This window comes from Acomys russatus, chromosome 5, assembly GCF_903995435.1.
Source record: "Acomys russatus chromosome 5, mAcoRus1.1, whole genome shotgun sequence".
Classification (NCBI taxonomy): domain Eukaryota; kingdom Metazoa; phylum Chordata; class Mammalia; order Rodentia; family Muridae; genus Acomys; species Acomys russatus.
The window spans coordinates 20,047,747-20,067,295 of NC_067141.1; the positions used below are offsets into that span (position 1 = coordinate 20,047,747).

At 47.7% G+C, this 19,549-nt stretch overlaps 1 protein-coding gene across 1 annotated transcript in view; it reads left to right on the forward strand.

Annotated features, from left to right (window-relative positions):
* Window positions 1–19,549, forward strand: part of Inpp5a (inositol polyphosphate-5-phosphatase A) — a 190,945-nt gene that overhangs the window by 129,988 nt on the left and 41,408 nt on the right. The window contains exons 7-8 of the mRNA XM_051145549.1: window positions 3,589–3,641; window positions 5,234–5,353. Of these exons, the coding sequence (XP_051001506.1) occupies window positions 3,589–3,641; window positions 5,234–5,353 (173 nt within the window). The remainder of the gene's footprint in view (window positions 1–3,588; window positions 3,642–5,233; window positions 5,354–19,549) is intronic.

Below are 19,549 nucleotides of genomic sequence, written 5' to 3' on the forward strand. Positions count from 1 at the left end.
GAAATGATGTCTGAGTGGTCATAGTTGTAGTGATAAAAGTGTGCTTCAGAGGCAGTATGTTTTTTGTAAATATTTTGCCAAGCCGTTGGGTTATACAAATATTAACTATTATATCTCTTGAAATTCACCTACAACTCAAAGTCTCACATCTAGGTAGAATCCTAATTGCAGTTATTACCAATATCTGTTATAGAAAAATGCACGTTTTGTTGTGTATCCAGTTAGTAATTTACATTGAAGTCAGTGCTCTGCTATGGAAATTTAATTTTTAAAACAATATGTGTATGTATATTCAAGATGCACAATGTTTACACAAATTTGAAACCTGAGGAGAAAATAATCCCTGGTCCTAAATTCACAAATGCCTTCTGTTTGCAATGGCAACGGAGTTGTTGCCCACTGTGTAGTTCTAGGCACAGTGACCGCAATGGGCCTGGCTTGCTGCTTCATTGGAAGAGCTTTTAGGTAGGGGGCAGGTGACTGCAGGATGGCTGCTCCTGCCTACGGAGCACACTGCTCAGTGCTGTAGACAACTCCACATGCTGTGCATAGGCCTGTGTATAATGAGCCTTAAGACGGTGGGCCTGGTCTTATAGAGTCATGCTTGGCTGAAGAGGGACCCAGCCGGGCCGAACGAACGGGTCAAGGTGCTGGAGTGGGGAAGACACGAGATCACAGGGGAGGGGGCGGGGAGGTGGGAGAGGGGCCAGGGACCGTGGGACCACAAGGACATGGAGAGCCACAGGAGAGCGGATAGAAAACGGGTGAGGCAGAGCGGAGAGGAACAGAAGGAAGAGCGAGCGAGCGAGGATCGAGCGGCAGCTGCGCTGAGCTGCGAGCGATCGCGATCGAGCGCGACGCGAGAGCGAGTATCGAGCGAGCGAGCGAGCTAGCGAGCGATCTAGCTGCTCTCTAGCTATCTATCTCTATCGCTATGCGATCGATTCTCTATCGCAGCTATCTAGCTCGATCTCTATCTATCTAGATCTCTATCTCTATCCGATCATCGATCTATCTATCGATATCATCTCTATCTCTATCTCTATCTATCTCTATCTATCTATCTCTATCTATCTATCTATCTATATCTCTATCTATCTATCTCTATCTATCTATCTATCTATCTATCTATCTATATCTCTATCTATCTCTATCTATCTATCTATATCTCTATCTATATCTATCTATCTATCTATCTATCTATCTATCTATGTATGTATCTATGTACAAAGGGGCTTTATTAGAATGGCTTACAGGCTGTGGTCTATCTAGTCCAACAGTGGCTGTCTACCAACAGCCATTGGTCCAAGAATCTATAGCTGTTCAGTCCACAAGTATGGATGTCTCAGCAGGTCTTCAACATACACCAAAACCCCAGAGAAGTAAGCTTTACTGCCATTAAGAAATGGACTTACTAGTGAGAGTGAGCAAGCTGACAAAGAGAGCAAGCTTTGTTCTTCCATGTCCTTTATATAAGCTGCCAGCAGAAGGAGTGGCCTGGATTAAAGGTGGGTTTTCTCACCTCAGAAGATACAGATTAGAACACTGAGCTATTTCTGTTATGTAAAGGAGTAAGATGCTGATCACAAGACTGCCCAGGTGTATCCAGCTATGTGAGTTTTAGATAATTCCAGATGTAGTCAATTGACAACTAAGAATGGCCACCACAGTTCCATTGGTAGATCCTGGTGTGCTGAGGGAGAGCAGGTGGTGGGGCTGCTGCAGGGGGTGAATGAGTGGAGAGGCACCTGGGGCACTCTGCAAATCGAAGGGCTGTTACTAGGATAACACAGGGATCTGAGCACCAGGGAGAAATGAGCTGCCGCGGAGAGCTCAGGTCCAAGGCAGTGAGTGTATTTATTAGGGCATGTGGAGAGGAAGCATAGGTAAGAGTGTCATGGAGTTAAAGGGAGAACACAGAGCTGTTTCTGTTACATAAAGGAGTAAGATGCTGATCACAAGACTGCCCTACCCTACTTCTCTGGATCCTCTTTTTGTTTTCTTTTATATTTATTTTATTGTATGAATATGAATGTTTTGCCTGCATGTATATATGTGCGGCCTAAATGTGCCTAGTGCCCAGGGAGGTCAGAAGAGAAAGCTGGATTCTCTAGAACTCGAGTTAGAAATGGTTGTGAGCCACCACATGTGTGGTGGGAACCAAACGTGGGTCTTCTGCAAGAACAAGTGCTCTTAGCTACTGAGCCATCTCTCCAGCACCCTTTATATCCTTCTTAAGGCAGAGAATGTTTTGTTATAAATTAGCCAAATTCCCTTGTGGTCACTTCTGCCACTGCCTTCCTCCCTGCCCCCAGGCACTACAGAGAGATGCCCTCTTCCCAGTCCTCTGCCAACCACACAGCAGCCGAGCCTCTCAAGACTCATTTGTTCTCTGCTGTCCAGAGACAGAATACCAGGCACTGTAGAGGATCCACACCCTGAGGGCTGCTCTCTTTAGGGAAAGGAGACTCTTGCTCCTGCCTCCCCTTGAGAGCTGGGGGTACATGAGGCACTCCTCTTTGCCCACAGGACCCCTGCTCCCATCACTGCAAGGCCATGAGGTGGCTTTCCTGTGTAGAGGTGTGTAAATTAAAAGTAATTCAGAATTTAAAGTTCATGTCTTTCACTTATATACACTGAGTGTTAGAAAGACCGTCGTCCACAGACAGGTCTAATGTCAGCAAACTGCTTCATGTGCCTAGCCTACTTGTGTGCGTGAGCAGTCTTGGTTAGCAGTGCTGCAGCAACATTGGGACCTGGAGCTCGGGAGGCTCAGCTGTCCGTGCAGTATATTTGAAGCTGTGGTCAAGAGCAAGGTCTAGCTCCCCACCCACACACTCTTTTCCTACCGTTCCCATTACTTTTCTCTGCTTTTTAGGGCCAAATAGGGACTTCCCAAACTCTGAATAGTGATTGGTTGATTGTTTGGAGGGAAGGAGGAAGAGAAGGAGAGAATACAAGGTAGAAGTGACCATCCCCTTCAGGTTAGCAGTTCTAGCCTGAGGGCTTCCTGTGTCAATCACAGGAAGTCCTTTCTCATGGTTTTGGGTCCCCAGTCAGTACAGGATCCAGGAGATAGCAGAGCAATGGGCATGAGCTGCTTCCTCTTCCAAGGTAGGGCGTGGCTCCATACTTTCCACAAGCTCAAATACATGCTGCCATGTGACAGAAAGCAGACAAGGGATGAAAAGGCCCAGACTCCTTTCATCAAGTCCCTTTGCAAGGAAGCCCAGCTCTGGTGACAGGATCACCTTTCAGAGACCCCCTACCTCCCAGCCCCATCACATTGGAGGTCCAATGTCAACATCAGCATTTAGGGGACATTCAGAGCACACCTGCTCTCCCTAGTAGCTTTCCTACATGTAGATAAACACTGCATGCTATGTCACTGCTGGGAATGGCGTCTAGAGTTAGGAGGATCATGAGTTTGAGGCCAGCTTGGATTGTGTAGCAAAGCGTTGTCCCACAAAAAAAAAAAAAAAAAAAAACCAAGCAAAGGAAGGAATGCCTCTTAGCTGTGCCATGAGCACAGATGAACCCTGTGGCTTCCCGTTTCTCTGTTCTAACACTGTAACCTTTACTTTTCAGTGCAAATGGTCAAGAAAAGGCTTCATCAGGACGCGGTGGTGCATTGCTGACTGGTATGTTACACGGTATCTGATTGACTGTCTCCACTTCATAATTTTGAGTGTTGCAAACACAATGTCAAAGACTACTCACTTTGAACAGGGACCTGGCTACTCAAGGTACTCCATCACTCCTCTTTTGGTTGATGGCTGATGTCACATGGCACAGTGTTGTTTCCTGTTCTCTGTAAGTTGGAGGTTCAGGCACTTAGCACCAATGAAAGCAGGAAGACCTCCTTTCCATCTTCAAGTGTGACCTATGTGTGCCAGAGCCCACTGCACAATTCTCATTAGGTCCCAGGCTGCAAAGTTAAACTCTGCAAAGATACCCTGGCAAGTTGGGGTTACTGGGCACAGGCAAAGTAAGTCCTAGCTCCACTCACCAGCCTATTCTTCCTTCCGGTGAACATTCTCCATAGCAATGCCCACCTTGTCCACCTGAGACCCGCAGGAGCATGTGGCTCAGTTTCCAGCTCCTAAGATAGAGTTGACTAAGCCCTAGTCTCTGTTGTTTGTCTAAGGTACAGGCCCAGGCCCATAGAGCTGCTCAGTGCAGTGTCCAGAATGGGAGAGAACAGACAGTTCCTAAGTAAAGCCATGGTCTCTCATGACCTAATCCAGGAGATAGCTAGCCACCCATGCTGCCCTTTGACCTTGGTCTCAGGAACCAACTTCTCCCTATATAGTATGGGAGGGTCACTTAGGGCATGGAGCTAGTGACTGCATTATTGGGCTCTCCTTCACACTGCTGCTGAAAAGAAATGGCGAGGAGCAGTTCCAGTGACCTGTAGAAGATGTGGCATGACAGCGTGTGTCTTTGGGATGGTATAAAGCCATCACTTGGTAAGGCAGTTGGCACATGCTAACTGGAGATACCCAGAGACTTCACAGAGCATTGGGAAAGGCTCTGACCTCATTCAGTCCATATGCATGAGGCCCCTCAGGCTGCATACTCAAAGGTAGTGGAAGGACAGATTTTCTGCTTGTTTCCATACCTCTCTCTTCCAGGGTCCCCAAAAGTGGTTCATTCCCTGTAGGGTGGGCTCTTGAGAACAGAGACTCAGAGAGAAGTGTCCTTCTCTTGAAGCTGGCCCAATAGCTTACAAGAAGTTCTGTAATACTATCCTTTTTTCTTTAAAGAAATACAGCTTTTAGCTGGGTGTGTGGCACATATCTATAATCCTAGTACTCAGGGAGGCAGAGGCAGACAGATCTCTGTGAATTCGAGGCAAGCCTTGTCTACAAAGTGAGTCCAGGGCAGCCAAGGCTACACAGAAAAACCTTGTCTCAAAAAAACCACAAAAAAAAAAAAAAACCCAAAAAACAAAAACAAACAAACAAACAAAAAAACAAAGAGAAAGGCAGCTCTTGTTCACTTGACCAGAGTGCCTCTTTGTGATGATTTATTGGTGATATAACTGAAGGTCTATGCCTTCTGGCTTTGGGGAGGCAATGCTGTGGTTCACTCTGGAGTGACTAAGGATAGGTGCTCAGGACTTTGGTGCTGAACTGAGGAAGAGGGTGGGATATGGAGAGGCATAGCTCTGTTCAGAGTAGCCTGGGCTTCTAGCTCTTGGTCATCAGGTCCCTTTCTTTGTTCATTACAGTGCCTTCGACTTGGTGAACATCCATCTTTTTCATGATGCATCCAACTTAGTGGCCTGGGAGACAAGCCCGTCGGTGTACTCGGGTGTCAGGCACAAGGCCCTGGGCTATGTGCTCGACAGGTAGGTGTTGTGCCCTAGCCACTTCTGAGCATGACTGTGGCTGCTCTGAGAGGCTTCTTCATGGCTTATGTTTTCCTGTTTGACAGTGGCCCTTGGGAATGTCAACCCATAAAGGATGTAGAATCCCCAACTCCAGCCACTGCCTGAGCAGCCCCTGAGCAAATGAGCTTGGATGCTATGTTTAGTTGTGAACTAAATGGATACTCTGGTGCTCTGCTAGCCATGAGCAGCATCTTTCCCACAGCTCTGTCCCTGTCCAGAGGGTGTAGGGATGTTGGGCTTGGGTCTACTCAAGGAAGCTCTGTTGCCCAGCCCAGCATGGTGTTGTCTGTTTCCTGTCCAGCTGGCCTGGGTATGCTCCCTGGGTGTAGGCTGATCCCTGGAGAAGGAATGATGACCTTAGTGCCTGTCAGGCCTAGGGACTGCCCATCTTCTGCTGGACCTCCCACCTGCCCAGGCTACAGGCTCTCTGTGTGTGATGTCCTGTGTGATCTTGGACAAGTCAGGACTAATGTGCTGTCATCCAGAGATGGTAGCCCTGACTGATAGGAAGAATCTAGACCTGGGTACCAGTATCCATCTGTCTTACAGGTAGACATTCACTGAAACCCAATCTGAGAGACACGGCTGGATCTAGCCTTTGCTCTTTCCTTGTGGTCCTCAAGTTGATCCTCTTGCCAGTTGAAAGGAAAGAATCAAGTCTGGTTGGTTATAGCCTTTCTCATAGACCTAGGCAAATGGTCTTGGTTCCTCATGAGCCTCATGCGGTTTCCTAGAGGCTGACTCTGGCCTCACCCCAGAGCAAGAGTAACATATTGAGCTCAGAGGAGAGACAATATATGGAGTCTCATCTGGCTTGCCTTTGGTCTCCTTTCCTCAGGCCATCCTGACCTCCACTCAGATCTCAGCCTCCCTCCAGCCTGTACCTGGCCTCTCCTTATGCTCTCCCATCCCCCACACCTTCCGAAAGCACTTCCTGTCTATTCTCCTGAAGAAATGGCCATCTGTGAGTCTAGGTTTGGGGCTGAGCAGAGGATTCTGAAATCCTCAAATCACCACCTGTCCCTGGGACATTTATAATGTTGCTGTGTCACTGAGAGGAGACACTGGTTGGGATGTGCCAAGCCCTGACCCAGTCAGGAAGAAAACAATGGTTGCTGGGGAGGTCCTTACACAGGCCTTATGAGAATTGTGATTGTTGTCTTTCTGTGTGTGTGGGTGTGGGTGTGCGCACACACACACACACATGCAGTATTGGGGTGAGTGTGAGCATGTTTGTGGGGCTTGTATGGGGAAATTTTGTACATGTTTGTCTATGCCATCAATCAGTGTGCCCCAAAAGTAAGAGGTAAAGCTGTGTCCTCTGAATCATGTTGTCACTCTATGGTAGGGCTGGAGCCACTGAGTACTCCACCAGCTGTTCCCACACATACAGTTAGTAAGCTTAGGCCAGGAGTTCCTCCTTCAGGTTCACCTGAAGCAGTGCTCTATACGAGGAGTCAGAAGATAGAGGCCCACCTTTGTGCCACAACTAGATAAGCACCAGGCTGGGGACCTCTGGAGACCATGCCACCACACATGAGAGCTTAGCCTAGGGTCTCGCTACTGGTTCCTTTCCTTTGCTGACTTCTCCCAGCCTCCAGTGTAAGAGGGGACCCTACTGCTATTCGTATCATCTGGGTCCCTGCAGAAGATCCACAGATGTGGGAAATGGGTGTGATGCTTCTGCTATTGCTGCCCCTTGTCTTTCAAATCTGTATGTAGCCGCCACACTTTCATCTGAGGCTGACGCCTGAGTAGGTGCTGTACCAAGCCTGAAGCCTGAACTCCGCATCCTCTGTGGGATACGGCTCAGGCAATTGGATATGCATTCAGGTGCTTTGCCCCAACGAAGTGTTAATTCCCTTCTACACCTGTCTAACCCACAGGGTCTGTGAACCTAGATGCCCTCATCCTTTGGTGTCTTCAACTCATTCTTCCTGGCAATTTATCAGCCCTGCTTTCAAGTACCCTCTGCTATGGGCCTTGCCTAGCCATGTTTGTATGGAGGCACCATGACAGTGTTGTCCACTAGCTCCTGGAGTGGAAAGGTGACTGATGTATTCCTCTATGGGACTGCCTTCCTGGGCTAGTGAATCAGCAGCCAGGGGCCTTGTCTGTGTGGTTCTTCCTGCTGTTTGCTCCATGGCCCCTTTTCTGGGACCTCCCAGGGAGCTGGGAGCTGAAAGAGAGACCAAATGTCCATCAGTCCTGGTGACCATGGTCAGCTTGTCAGTGTGGCAAGGCATTAGAATGTGTCATTGCCCTACACCACCATGCTTCCAGCCTCCAGAAAAGCAGCCTTGGGGTCTGGGGGCCACTTTTCTGCATCTTTGCATTCCAATGAATGGCTTCTGTGGCGAGCTCAGCCAGCCGCAGATCCGGACCTCCGCAGTGTAGGGCTGGGCTACTGGGCACAAAGGGGCACTCTGCAGGAGTGGTGAATAATGGCCCGCCCTTTCATGGGGAGGCTAACCTTTTGGCAGCCACCAGCAGACTGCATTCTACTGTGCTGATTGGGGAGGACAATGCTGTACTGGCCTTTGAATGGACACCGCCACCAACAGCGCTGCATTCACAGCAGCACTGGGAACCATGTGAGCATTGTCTGCAGGGCCCACTGAGCTGCAGGAGACGAGAGGAGGCTGGGATAGAGAGGCTGGCTTCTTGGTTTAATCTCCCTGTCCAGCCTGTAGGTCCCTCTCTTCATCTGAGCTGAGAAGTAGGGGCACTAGACCCAGGGATAGACGGTTTTGCATCCCTCGCCACAAAAGGGAAAGAAAGATGCTATTAAAGCCAAGAGGCACCAGTATGTCACAACTTCCCTCCAAATCTAAGATTACTTTAAAATAAAGGAATGAGTCCAAGAGTCAACTCTGACTCAACTCTCCAGGTGCCTCAGCTGTGAGTAGCCTGCCTTCCTGCACTAGATCATTGCATGCAAAGACACCGTGTCCCTGACACACCTGGGAACCAGTGAGGGGCTGACCCCACACTTCAGCATAAGCAACTAGGATTGCCTTGCTTTGCAATCTTTCTTTTTCTTCACAGGTTTTGTTTTGTTTTTGTCCTTCCTTTCTCTCTCTCTCTTTCTTTTTTAGACAGGAACTTAACTCTGTAGCCTCGCTGGCCAGAATGCACAGCAGTTCTCCTGACTGAGGATTGGTAGTGCTCTTACAAGCCATCATGCCTGGCTAGCCAAGACTAATTGTGCCAAATAGTAATGTTTCTACTTTTATGCGATTTGTGAGTTTGGGGCCTTAAATATCTAGTTTTTAATTTTTTTTAAATAGGTTTATTTACTTTATTATTTTTATGTGTATGAATGCTTTGCCTGCATGTATGTGTGTATACATGAATGTGTGGAATGTGTATACATACATGTGTGCCTGGTGCCCAAAAGAGAACATTGGATCTCCTGGAACTGTGAGCCATCATGTGGATTCTGGGAATTAAACTCAGGTTCTCTGTAAGAGCAGCATGTATTCTTAACTACTGAACCTGCTTTTTAGCCTAAAGTCGTGTGTGTGTGTGTGTGTGTGTGTGTGTGTGTGTGTGTGTGTGTGTTTATACATGTATGTATCTTTTGTTCTGAGACAGCGTCTTACAGTGTAGCCCTGGCTGCCTCAATTTGCTTTGTAGACCAGGCTGGCCTTGAACATTTGAGTCTTTGGATTAAAGGTATGTACTGCCATACCCTGTTATGCAGATTTTAGAAGGAAACCCGGAGTGGTCAAGAGTGCCAGGCTGTAAGAAGTTCAGGCAGGTCCAAAGGCACAGGAAGTTGGAGGCATCTGTGCTAGGGCTTGGGGATGCTGGGAGGCCTCCATCTTCTGTGGTTTGAGGAGGTGCCTGCACTACTCACTGCTGCGACACTCAGTGTGGTACTCTTCTTGACACAAGGTTAGCCCTTTGAGGGCATCTGGGGTGACTAAACCAGGACCCTGAGGCAGCAACTGTGAGCATGCCCTGAAACCTTCCCGAGTGCTCAGCCCATGAAATGAGATTTTTTTTTTCTGCCAAGTGACAGGAGCCTTCAGTGTCCCCTTTGAAATGTGGCCTGGCTAGTTCAACAGAGACATTTTTACATTACAACTGTGAAACCCTGGCATAAAGCACCCCTCTGTCCCCCCATTATTTTCTCACAAACACAGTCCATTGTCACAGTGCTGAAGTTAATTTGATCAACATTGGGACATTTAACTTTTATGTCCAGTGAAAAGAGTTGCTTCATGCTCATTTTGGGCATTGAAAGGAAATGATTGCCAGAAAAATAATGTTCCTTGGGACAATCCGGAGCAATTAGTTTCCCAGGGAGAGGCTGTGTGACGCCGGCTGCCACACAGCCCCTCTTTGTCGCTTTATGGATGGTCATCCGTCAGCTGTCAGGCTGCTCAAAGACCCCTCCAATCTAAATGTTTCTCTTTCGGCCGTTCCCAGAACTCGCCTTGCTGCTCAGTGAGCAGAAGAAAAGCAGTGCGTCTCTAGGCAAAGGCGAGCTCCCTGCTAAGGATCTAGGTCATTCCCGAGTGCTCTGGTGTGTCCAGCACAGAGCTAAACATTTCTTGCACCTCATTTGCTGCCCACTGCCCTGGAGAAGGAGTGTGGGTGTCTGTGTGGGCTGTGCTTACAGCCTATGTTTTGGAGTCCTCAGGGCTCCCACTATCCAGAGCTCACCCTGCGCAGCACAGAATTCCCACAGCGAGCTGAAGGGCCTGGAGCCCACAGACTTGCTGTGTGACTCAGCAGACTGAAACCCCAAGGCTTGTGCCAGCATTGCCCTAGATTCCGCTGAGAGCATGGAGGCTGGGGCATGTCAAGTCCAGTTGCAGTTGAGTGAGATGAGTCTGTGAGGCCAGTGTCTCAGATGATTGATGAAATTTACATAGTATGTCCTTCATTTTACAAAAATAGATTCAGGTATCCAAAAGCAATGTAGAGAGAGAGCTGTGATGAGGAAAATCAACCACTTCTGCTCTGTGGTCGCCATGTGCATTTTGCCCTTTCTTCTCTTTTCTGAAGAAATAAAACAAAGTAGGATGCCATTGGTACCCTGTGTCTGTATCCAGAGCCTCTGTGGCTGCACAGTGCCACCTGGGTTCAGTGTCTGGGGTTCTCTGCATGCTTCTGTGCTTTGTCTCGTAGAGTGTGTATGTCTTTGTTTTCCATGCCTCAGGTGTAGAGCATCACACGGGTGCAGTTTGGGTTTGTGTTCTGCTCATGTAAATGTCAGCAGCAATGCTTGGAGAGTGCTGTGAACAGCCTCCTGCCACTCCATCTCCATCTGCAGCATGTTGCTGTGTCTGCAGCTGTGGCTTCTCAACAGTTGCTCATTGGTGGAGCCTCATCATATTCTTGAGACTCTTTTAGAGGGTCTCTGTATTTTACCAAAATGCACCTTCCCCACCTGTCCACTTCTAGCCAGTCTTGGGGAGGCACCACGATTTTTATTTTCCTGCAACTGGTGAAGCATCTGAAGACATCATGGGCATCTGAGGCTTGAGGGGAGTCAATTTCTGGAGATCTCAGCTGTAGTTTTTCCTCCAGATGCCTAAGAAATGAAGCAGTTACAGGAGGCTAAGGTTCTTCCATGTAGCCTGGTGGCTTTTTTGTAGCTGATGGAGGTGTCGTTTGTGTGTGTGATCTTATGCTTAGAAAACAAATGCAAGTGGGACCAGCCTTCTAGCTACAAGGTGCAAAGAGGTATGTAATCCTCATGCTAGGCGTACAGGGTGGGCACAGCAGCTAAGATACTATCTCAGAGTGAGACATGCATCATCAGGGAACCTGGCTATTGTAAGGTAGGGGAAGGCCAATGTGGCTATGGCCCAGAATGCCCCTAGCACACCGTGAGCGCTCAGCACATTGTCATTGGGAGAGGAAACTAATTTCTGTGGAAGGAAAGAACCCAGTCTCTCAAAATTCCATCAGTAATTTCAGTCTTTACTGGAGCACTGGGAAAGCAGGTGGAGTCCAAGCTACAAGGAGCCTTGATCAGTAGCTTACAGAGTCTAGGTATGTTCCATGCCTTCTCTGCCTGTCCTGTTATCCTTTTGTCCATAGTAAGTGCCCTAGGGATGGACACTGCCCTGGGCAGCAAAAAGCTTCAGACAAGGGACTCAACTGAGATCCATTTCATGTGATTCTGGAGGCTGAAGTTCAAGCTAAGGGCATAGGCCAGGCTCTAAAGATGGCTTGTGGACCCTGCGTCCTTGCATAGTAGAGAGCCAACAGGTCTGGGGCTTCTTCCTGTCATGTCAGGTCCCATCTAACCTTGTTAACCTCCTTAGAGGCCCCTTCTCCAGTGCAGTGACCCTGGGTCAGTCCCTAACAGGAGCTCATGTACCAATTTTGGACCATAAGCCAGCTAAGGCAGGGGCTGCCATTCAGGAGGAGATCAGCAGTTCCCATAGACCAGGGTGGGGAAAGTAGCCCATTCACCAGAACCACACAGCCCGGATTGTCAGTGCCCTGCTGTATGAAGCAGTTCTGTATGGTGCCGTGGGGCAGGAGTCTCCGAGTGCCCTGGGCTTGGTGGCAGCTGCTGGAGGAATGGGATGGGGTGGCAAGATGGCAAGGTGTCCATGTTGTGAGGTGACTGCGCCTGGGGACTAGTCAGTGAGGAATGTTGCGGTTGCTAGGACTAGACCTGAGGTCCTGCAAGCTACCCCAAGCCATGTTGGGTGTTCTGAGGACCTGCTGCTGCTAGGTTTTGCCTCTGAAACATTGCTCTCTCATATCTCAGTCAGATCCTCTGAGCTGAAGGCTCCAGGCCTCGTGGAGATAGATCTTGTCTCTAGCAGCCCCTCTCCAGGGCCTGGGTGAGGGTAGTTTCAGGCTGGTTGTGACATTTATTTTGTTGGGTGAATTTACTTTGTTCAGTTGCTGAAGTACATCTGTGTCAAGCTGGTCACTGGATGACTTATAATGAGAAACTTCTAGGAAATTAAACTGCCCTCAAATATTTTGGGTAATTTAGCTAATTTATATCACCAGTATTTTAGCTACTTAAAGATTGTTTGATCAACAAACATGGTCTCTCCCATAGTTGAGGACAAAACCAACCTTAATTGACCTCTAAGTTAAATAGACTTCATAATTAAGAAAAAGTATAATGCCAAATGATTTAATGTCCCAACCATTGTCTGAAGAGTGAAAAGGGAGGAAAACTGATTTACCACATCAGGGGATGGGGCCGATGAGTCATGGCTAAATCCACCTTCCAGTCCTCTGCAGCACCTTGGGATGAAGAAGAAAACCAGCCACATGTGGGGTTTCATCTCTCATGCCCTGTAGAATGTCTCAGTGGTGCTCGCTGCGGTGTCAGTGACCATAGGGACACTCAGCGGATCCACAGCACCTCAAGGTTCCTATGGCATGGAAGCCATTGCAGCCGAAAGGGTGGCTTTCACTGTGACTTTTCTCTAGAAGCCTGGAGCCCATTGCATTATGGGAGATGATGTCCTCAGATGGGGAACAAGGCCCCTGGCCAGATTAGAGAAAAGCACCCTCCCCCCAGTGGAGCTGTCACATCCTGGAATCACCTGTCAAACAAGAGACACCATTTCCAGGCCTAAAAAATTGATTTTTATGGCTCTTCTTGTAATTCTCTTTCTGAATAAGGCACATGATATTGATGTGGACCTACTTTTTAATCATAATAGCTACTGACAAGGTAATTAATTTTAAAACAACTCTTTTTTTTTTCTGGTCCAAATGGCACTATGTAGAAATTAAAAGTGAGTGCCGTGCGGGCCGCCGGCCTGGCACTCAGGCGATTGCCTGGGCTGTGACAGCCCTTTTATCTTGCTGCTTCTGTACGACCTTCAGAGATGGGCGTTGTTATTAATTGGCTTGGGCTATTATATCAAAAAGAGCAGGGCAGGAAAGCATGATAAAGTTTAGATTTTTAATGGTAGTCTTACAGGAATCAAGACATGCCAGTGAAATTGCCTTCCAGGGTCATGACAGGCCCAGCATGGGGTCCAGTCAGGACCCATCAGCACCTCTCACGTGAAGAATGGCCCCAAATGCACCATTTTCTCACTAAGCACACACGGGAATCTAAAATTAGTGCACCCAGCTTAAGTCCAAAATAGGCTTTTAAGATAATTTACCTCAACGTGGACTCGGCCTTTTGATTGCCAAGCAGATGTCCACTTCTGTGGTTGGTGGTCTTTTTTTCTTTTCTTTTCTCTTTTACTTTTGTATGTAGGGGATTATTTTTGTTTTCTTTTGTTTTGTTTCTGTGTTTTCAAGACAAAGTTTCTTTGTGTAGTCCTGGCTATCCTGGAACTAGCTCTATAGACCAGGCTGGCCTCAAACTCACAGAGATCCGCCTGTTTCTGCCTCTGCCTCTGCCTGCTAAGGTTAAACCCAGCATGGTTGGCTGTTTCCAAGACCAGCCCTCGATGCTACTTGCAGGCCTTTGTTTCATTGAATCAAAATGTAGCACAACCCATTGTATTTGATGCTTACACCAGTTGATAAGACAGAAAAGGGCCTGCTTCTCCTGCCCCACACATGAGCCTGTGGGTCCTCTTGTCCACACAGACATACCTTAGTGTCCCTTGAACTCACTTCCCCCAGTGACACTTTTACACTGGGCTCAGCTTTGTCTTGTTCCACACTCTGGTCTGGGAGGTGCCATCAACATAACCTGGGCAGCTTTGAACGCCTGCTCAGTAGTTTTTGACTACAGCAAAAGCCAAAGTGACCTTTTCCAGCTCAGAGCTTGAGGTGGTTCATGCACGCATACTAGAAGAGATGGGACCCTTGAAAGGGAAGAGGTCGTCCAAGGGTACTTGCTCAAGAAACCAGTACTGAGGAACACAAGTTAGCGCTCCTCTCTGCTTTGCCCAGGAGTCATTCAAAGCATCCCTCTCTGAAAAGGCGGATGGTGGCTCTGAAGTTAGATGTACATGTCTGTAACCTGTGCATATAACACACCAGTGATGTGTCTGTGGCGTGTATATAGCCATACCTGGGTGCGACATGGCTTCTGAAGTGTGTGTGCGTGTGTGTGTGTGTGTGTGTGTGTGTGTGTGTGTGTGCATGTGTGTGATTCATATAGACATTCATGAAATGTTAGATCAACTGTAATGCTCACTCCTGATAAGAGAAGTGTAGCTGGGTGTGGTGGCACACACCTTTAATTCTAGCACTTGGAAGGCAGAGGCAAGTGGATCGCTGTAAGTTCAAGGCCAGCCTGGTCTACAAAGCAAGTCCAGGACAGCCAGGGCTATTACACAGAGAAATCCTGTCTTGAAAAACAAACAAAACAAAACAAAACAAAAGACAGAGAAGTGTTAAGTAGCTAGGTGGTGGCAGCTCACACCTTTAATCCTGGAACTCAGGAGGCAGAGGCAGGTGGACCTCTATGAGTTTGAGGCCAGCCTGGTCTACAGAGTGAGTTTCAGGACAGCCAGGGTTACACAGAGCGACCCTGTCTCAAAAAAAAAATGAGGAGGTGGTGTACATAAAGGAAGAACAGTGTGCGTCTGTAATTCCTGCACTCTGGGGGCAGAGACAGGTGTTCTAGGCCAACCTGGGCTTTATAGCAAGACTGCTCAAACCAGAATACAAATAGCAACAGAAAGAAAGAAAAGACACACTAATAAACTTTGTTAACCTAAAAGTCTTTATTGTTTTCAATACTAGTTCTCCTAAGGCACATAAGCGTTCTGTGGTGAGCAGCAGGAGGAGGACATGGAGTCAATGCTGTCCTTCCACATTTATATGGGCCCCAAGTTTCAAACTCAGGTTTCCGCGCTTGCACAGCACATACCCTTGCCCTCTGAGCCATCTCACCAGCTGTTCTTGTGCTTTCTCATGGTAGATATTCCGGATTACAAGATAAAATAGGAAATATAAGGTGTCACCATCCAGAATGTGGTAGCATTCAGTCTTGTACCTAGCACAAGCTAGAGATTTGCTTTGTTTTTGTTTTACTAAAATACAGAGTGAGGAAAAAGATGAAGGACTAGAGGGCTGAGAAGGAGCAGGATGAGATGCTTGTACATGGCACAATGCCATGGGCACACCACTGTGGGCAACTGAGCTGCTGGTAGCCCTCCCCCCAGCTCAGCACCCCCTCCCGTTCCTTGCATTCTCCCACCCCTATGTCCTTTAGGGTTCTCCATCTCTCACTGCAGAACCAGTCTGTGAACATAGAGGTCTGATTATCATCTGGTCTGTGGAATTCTGCCCTGAGAAACAGAGCTCAGCCTGTCACGGAATCTGGCTACCCACTTACCTGCCCAACTCTGTCCCCATTGGGGGCCTCTATCCAACTGCTCTGGAGGGGAGGAGCCCATGCTAGAGAAGGAATGGGAGTCTTGGGAGGAGAGGCCCAGGCCCATCGTCAAAGAGCTCACTATGTCCAAGCCATGAGAATCTCACAGCTGTACCTGTCTCAAGTATCTGCCCCTCCCTCCCATCCCTCAAGAGGAGGGTAGGCTGGCTACAAGTCAGGAAGGGTAGTCTAGGACACCAAGAAATCGGATGTTGAGAACAGGTTGAGCTGTATGGAAATAGAGCAGGTTACAAGCTTGAGTGTAGGAGAGAATGAGGCAAGCAGGCCGAGGGAGAAGGCAGTAGTCTCTTTGGGTTCCTGATACGTCTTGATCATATCTACCCACTATATTTCCTTCTTCCAACCCTACCACAGCCCTTCCCACCTTCACCTTCATGTCCTTTAAAAAATGTAACCATAACAGTCATGCCACTGTTACACCACTGGCCTCATCTTACCTGGTACGTCAATATTGCAGCATTCAAGGTGCAGCACTGGGTAAGACCATAGCATCTTCCCTACCGCCCACTCCCCCTACCCCCATAACCTGCATATCACCTTCAGGCACTGTAAAACAGGGTGGGTTTTCCTGGTCATTTGCACACTGATTGCTCTGTGTCCTACAACCAAAGTACAACAGTAGGGTGCTATCACATAGTTATGGTGAGCAACCAAGAGCATATGCAATAGTCTGTATTATTTTGGGGCCTCTGGAGTCTCCATGATCAGTAAATTGTAGAGAGGTCTCCTAGGTTTGGCACTGAGAGTTTCATTTTCTAGTTCATGTTTCCTGGGAACCACAGTATCCACCCATGTAAGGTACCTCTATTTAAATTTTTTGCTACATTTTAAAATTAACTTACAAAGGAGAAAATTTCTTTTTGTTTTGTTTTGTTTTGTATTCCAAGACAAGGTTTCTCTATACAGCCCTGGTTGTCCTGGAACTCACTTTGTAGACCAGGCTGGCTTCAAACTCAGATCCACCTGCCTCTGCCTCCCAAGCGCTGGGATTAAAGGTGTGGGCCGCCACCATCTGGCAAGTAGTGAGTTTCAATAAGGATTTGTTATACACCCCTAGTTTTGGTTAGCCCACACCCCACTCCTTCCTCTCCTCACTGCTCACTGCTCCCCGTCCTCTGGTAAGCCTTTAACCCCTAGTATTCCCCAGCTCTCTAGCATCACATGGGCCTTCCCCTCATCAAGGCCTCCTGCCTTGTTCTTCTCATGGGCTTTTACTGGCTTTCTGACTTCAACTCTAAGTTAAACACACAAATCTTAAAATTCATGTGCAAGAGAGGATATGGCATTTATCTTTCTGTGTTCTCTCAGTATGTTTTCCAAACTGGCTTTTGTTTTGTGGTTGTGTATTCGTTGTCCATGGTACTAGGTTTATAAAGAACTTCTGTTTTTTAAAGAACAGTGTGACATACCTTGACAGTTTCTCTGCTGCATTCTGAGATTGTAGCAGCACTGCTGGAGCTGCAGTTCTGAAGAACGTTCTTGGAGCTTCATAAAAGCAGAGTTCAGACTGCTTCCTTTCCCAGGGGCTTCAGTGTCAAGCCCTTGGACCTCACCTCCTCGAGTTAGCCAGCCTTGAAGCCTGCGGGCCTGGAGCTCGATGGGCAGCAGGTTTTCTGCAATAGTTTCCATTTTCCTTTAAAGATATCACAAAGAAACAATGTCTTCCAGATACAAGACTGATCCACATATGAACTCACGGAGCCTGTGGAAGCATGTACAGGTTCAAGCCAGTCAGGGTCTCAGTGCGGAATGGGGGCATATGGTCACAATGTCCCATCCCTAATCTAGACGCTAGCTCCAATTGAGACCCACCTGAAAAGGAAAAATTCGTTTTCTCCAATGGAGTCTCCCTGGACATATTAACCACATTTAAGAGTAGACCCCTTGCCCAGCAGCAGATGACCAACACAAAACAAACTCAATGGTAGTTTTGCAGACTTTTGCCTCATGTTATTTTGTTTGTTTGTGTTGTTGTTTTGGTTTTGTTTTTTGTCTTACTGGTCTTTTGCTCAAATGTTATGGTTTCTGATTTTGTGTTTTTATGGGTTTTGTGTATGTTTACTTTTTAAATTCTGTTTGTTTGCCTGTTTACTTTCTAAAGAGAGAGGAAAGGGCTTGCAGTCATGGGGATGGGGAGGTGGGATCTGAGGGAGTATATTGTATGACAAAAAAGAAAATCCAAACAAACAAACAAACAAACAAAAACAGTGATCAGACAAAAAACCCAGCGATCAGAGTATATTGTATTAAAAAAGAAAAGAGCAATTTCTAAGGGTGATTCGGGTATATTCCCGCTGAGACACAGACAGGGTGCTGTCAGGATGGGTCCGGCTCCAGCAGCTCTGGCACCCGCTGGAGAAGCAGGAGGAAGAAGAGCAAAGCTGAGCACAGCCTGTGGCTCAGCCACACTCAAGCCTCCTTGCTGTGAACGGGATGCACTCCTCATGCAATCCCTCACAGAACAGTGAACTTTGTTTTGTTTGTTTGGTTTTGAGACAGGGTCTCTCTGTGTAGCCTTGGCTGTCCTAGACTTGTTTTGTAGACCAGGCTGGCCTCAAACTCACAGAGATCCCTCCTGCCTCTGCCTCCCAGAGTGCTGGGATTATAAGCATGTGCCACTGTGCACGGCTAACGCTGAACTTTTAAAAAGTAGATGAAGTTGTTGGCCATCTCCATTGCTGTTAAGATATGCACCTTCTCTGTAAATTAATACTTAAAGTAAACACAATTCCAATTAGATGGAAGACAAGACTTTTCCTGGAATTTGGCCAGAGGGTACAGCAAATTTTACAGTAAGAGGAATATGAAAAGACTACAGGAATTTTGTAAAGAATGTCAATGAAGCTTCTTTATAAAAAGTCCTATGAATCAAAGGTATATAGGAATAGATGTTTATTTTAAAATCTATGGAAAACAGTAGGTACTCTCAAAGAAGACCCGTGCTGACCCAAGTGCTGTGATGTGAGGTAGCCGCTGTAGGAAGCTGGTGGGGTGTAAGGACAGAGCGGTCAGCTTCGTAGGAAAGTTAGAAGGGAAACGGTACCTTGCAGATGGTCCCACCTCACACTGGGAAGGACACAGCATCAGAAGGGCAGCTGTTCCAGCTGCAGGAGTGCAATGGAAGAAGCAGCAAGAGCCCACGAGGGAAGCCCACAGCCACAGCCGAACACAGGGAGCCACAGGTGTAAAAACAAAAGATCAGATTCCAGTTCCCACAGAGAAGGCTTCTTCCCAGCCTGCGCCAGTGGGCAGAGTTCTCCCGCCTCTCAGCAGCCTTGGCAGCACAGAACTCCCCACCTTCCTCACCAGGGCACCTCGCTTCTTCCCAGTGACTTCATTCTGCCAACCTAGGGTTTGGACACCCTTCATTCACACTTTCACCGCAAGCCAGTGTGGCAGCAGCAAGCCATAGAGTTCCACACAGCAAATGGGCCTTCCTGATGAGCAAGGGCTTCATTGGCTGCTACTTTCCAGGGTTCCTCGGCCTGTAGCAGCTATTGCAACCTGAGTTCCGCTCTAGGGACCCCCTTCCTCTAAGGCTATACTCCCAGTTGGTACTCATTGCTGCTGACAGCAAAACACCTATAACAGGGTACAATAGCCAGGCCACACACAGTGTGACACACTGGGCTTCCTGGTGGGCACTAGACACTAGACACAGAGTCTGCTGCCTAATAATCAACTGTCTACCCCACCCCACTACCATCTTTCTCCTCTTTTTCCCTTTTCCTCTTCTTCCTCCCCTTCTTTCTCCTCTCCTTTCCTCCTCCTCCTCTTCTTCTGTTGCACCTGTGTTCCGAGTTTCATGTGTTTGTGTGGTACATGGACATGGGTATGAGCAC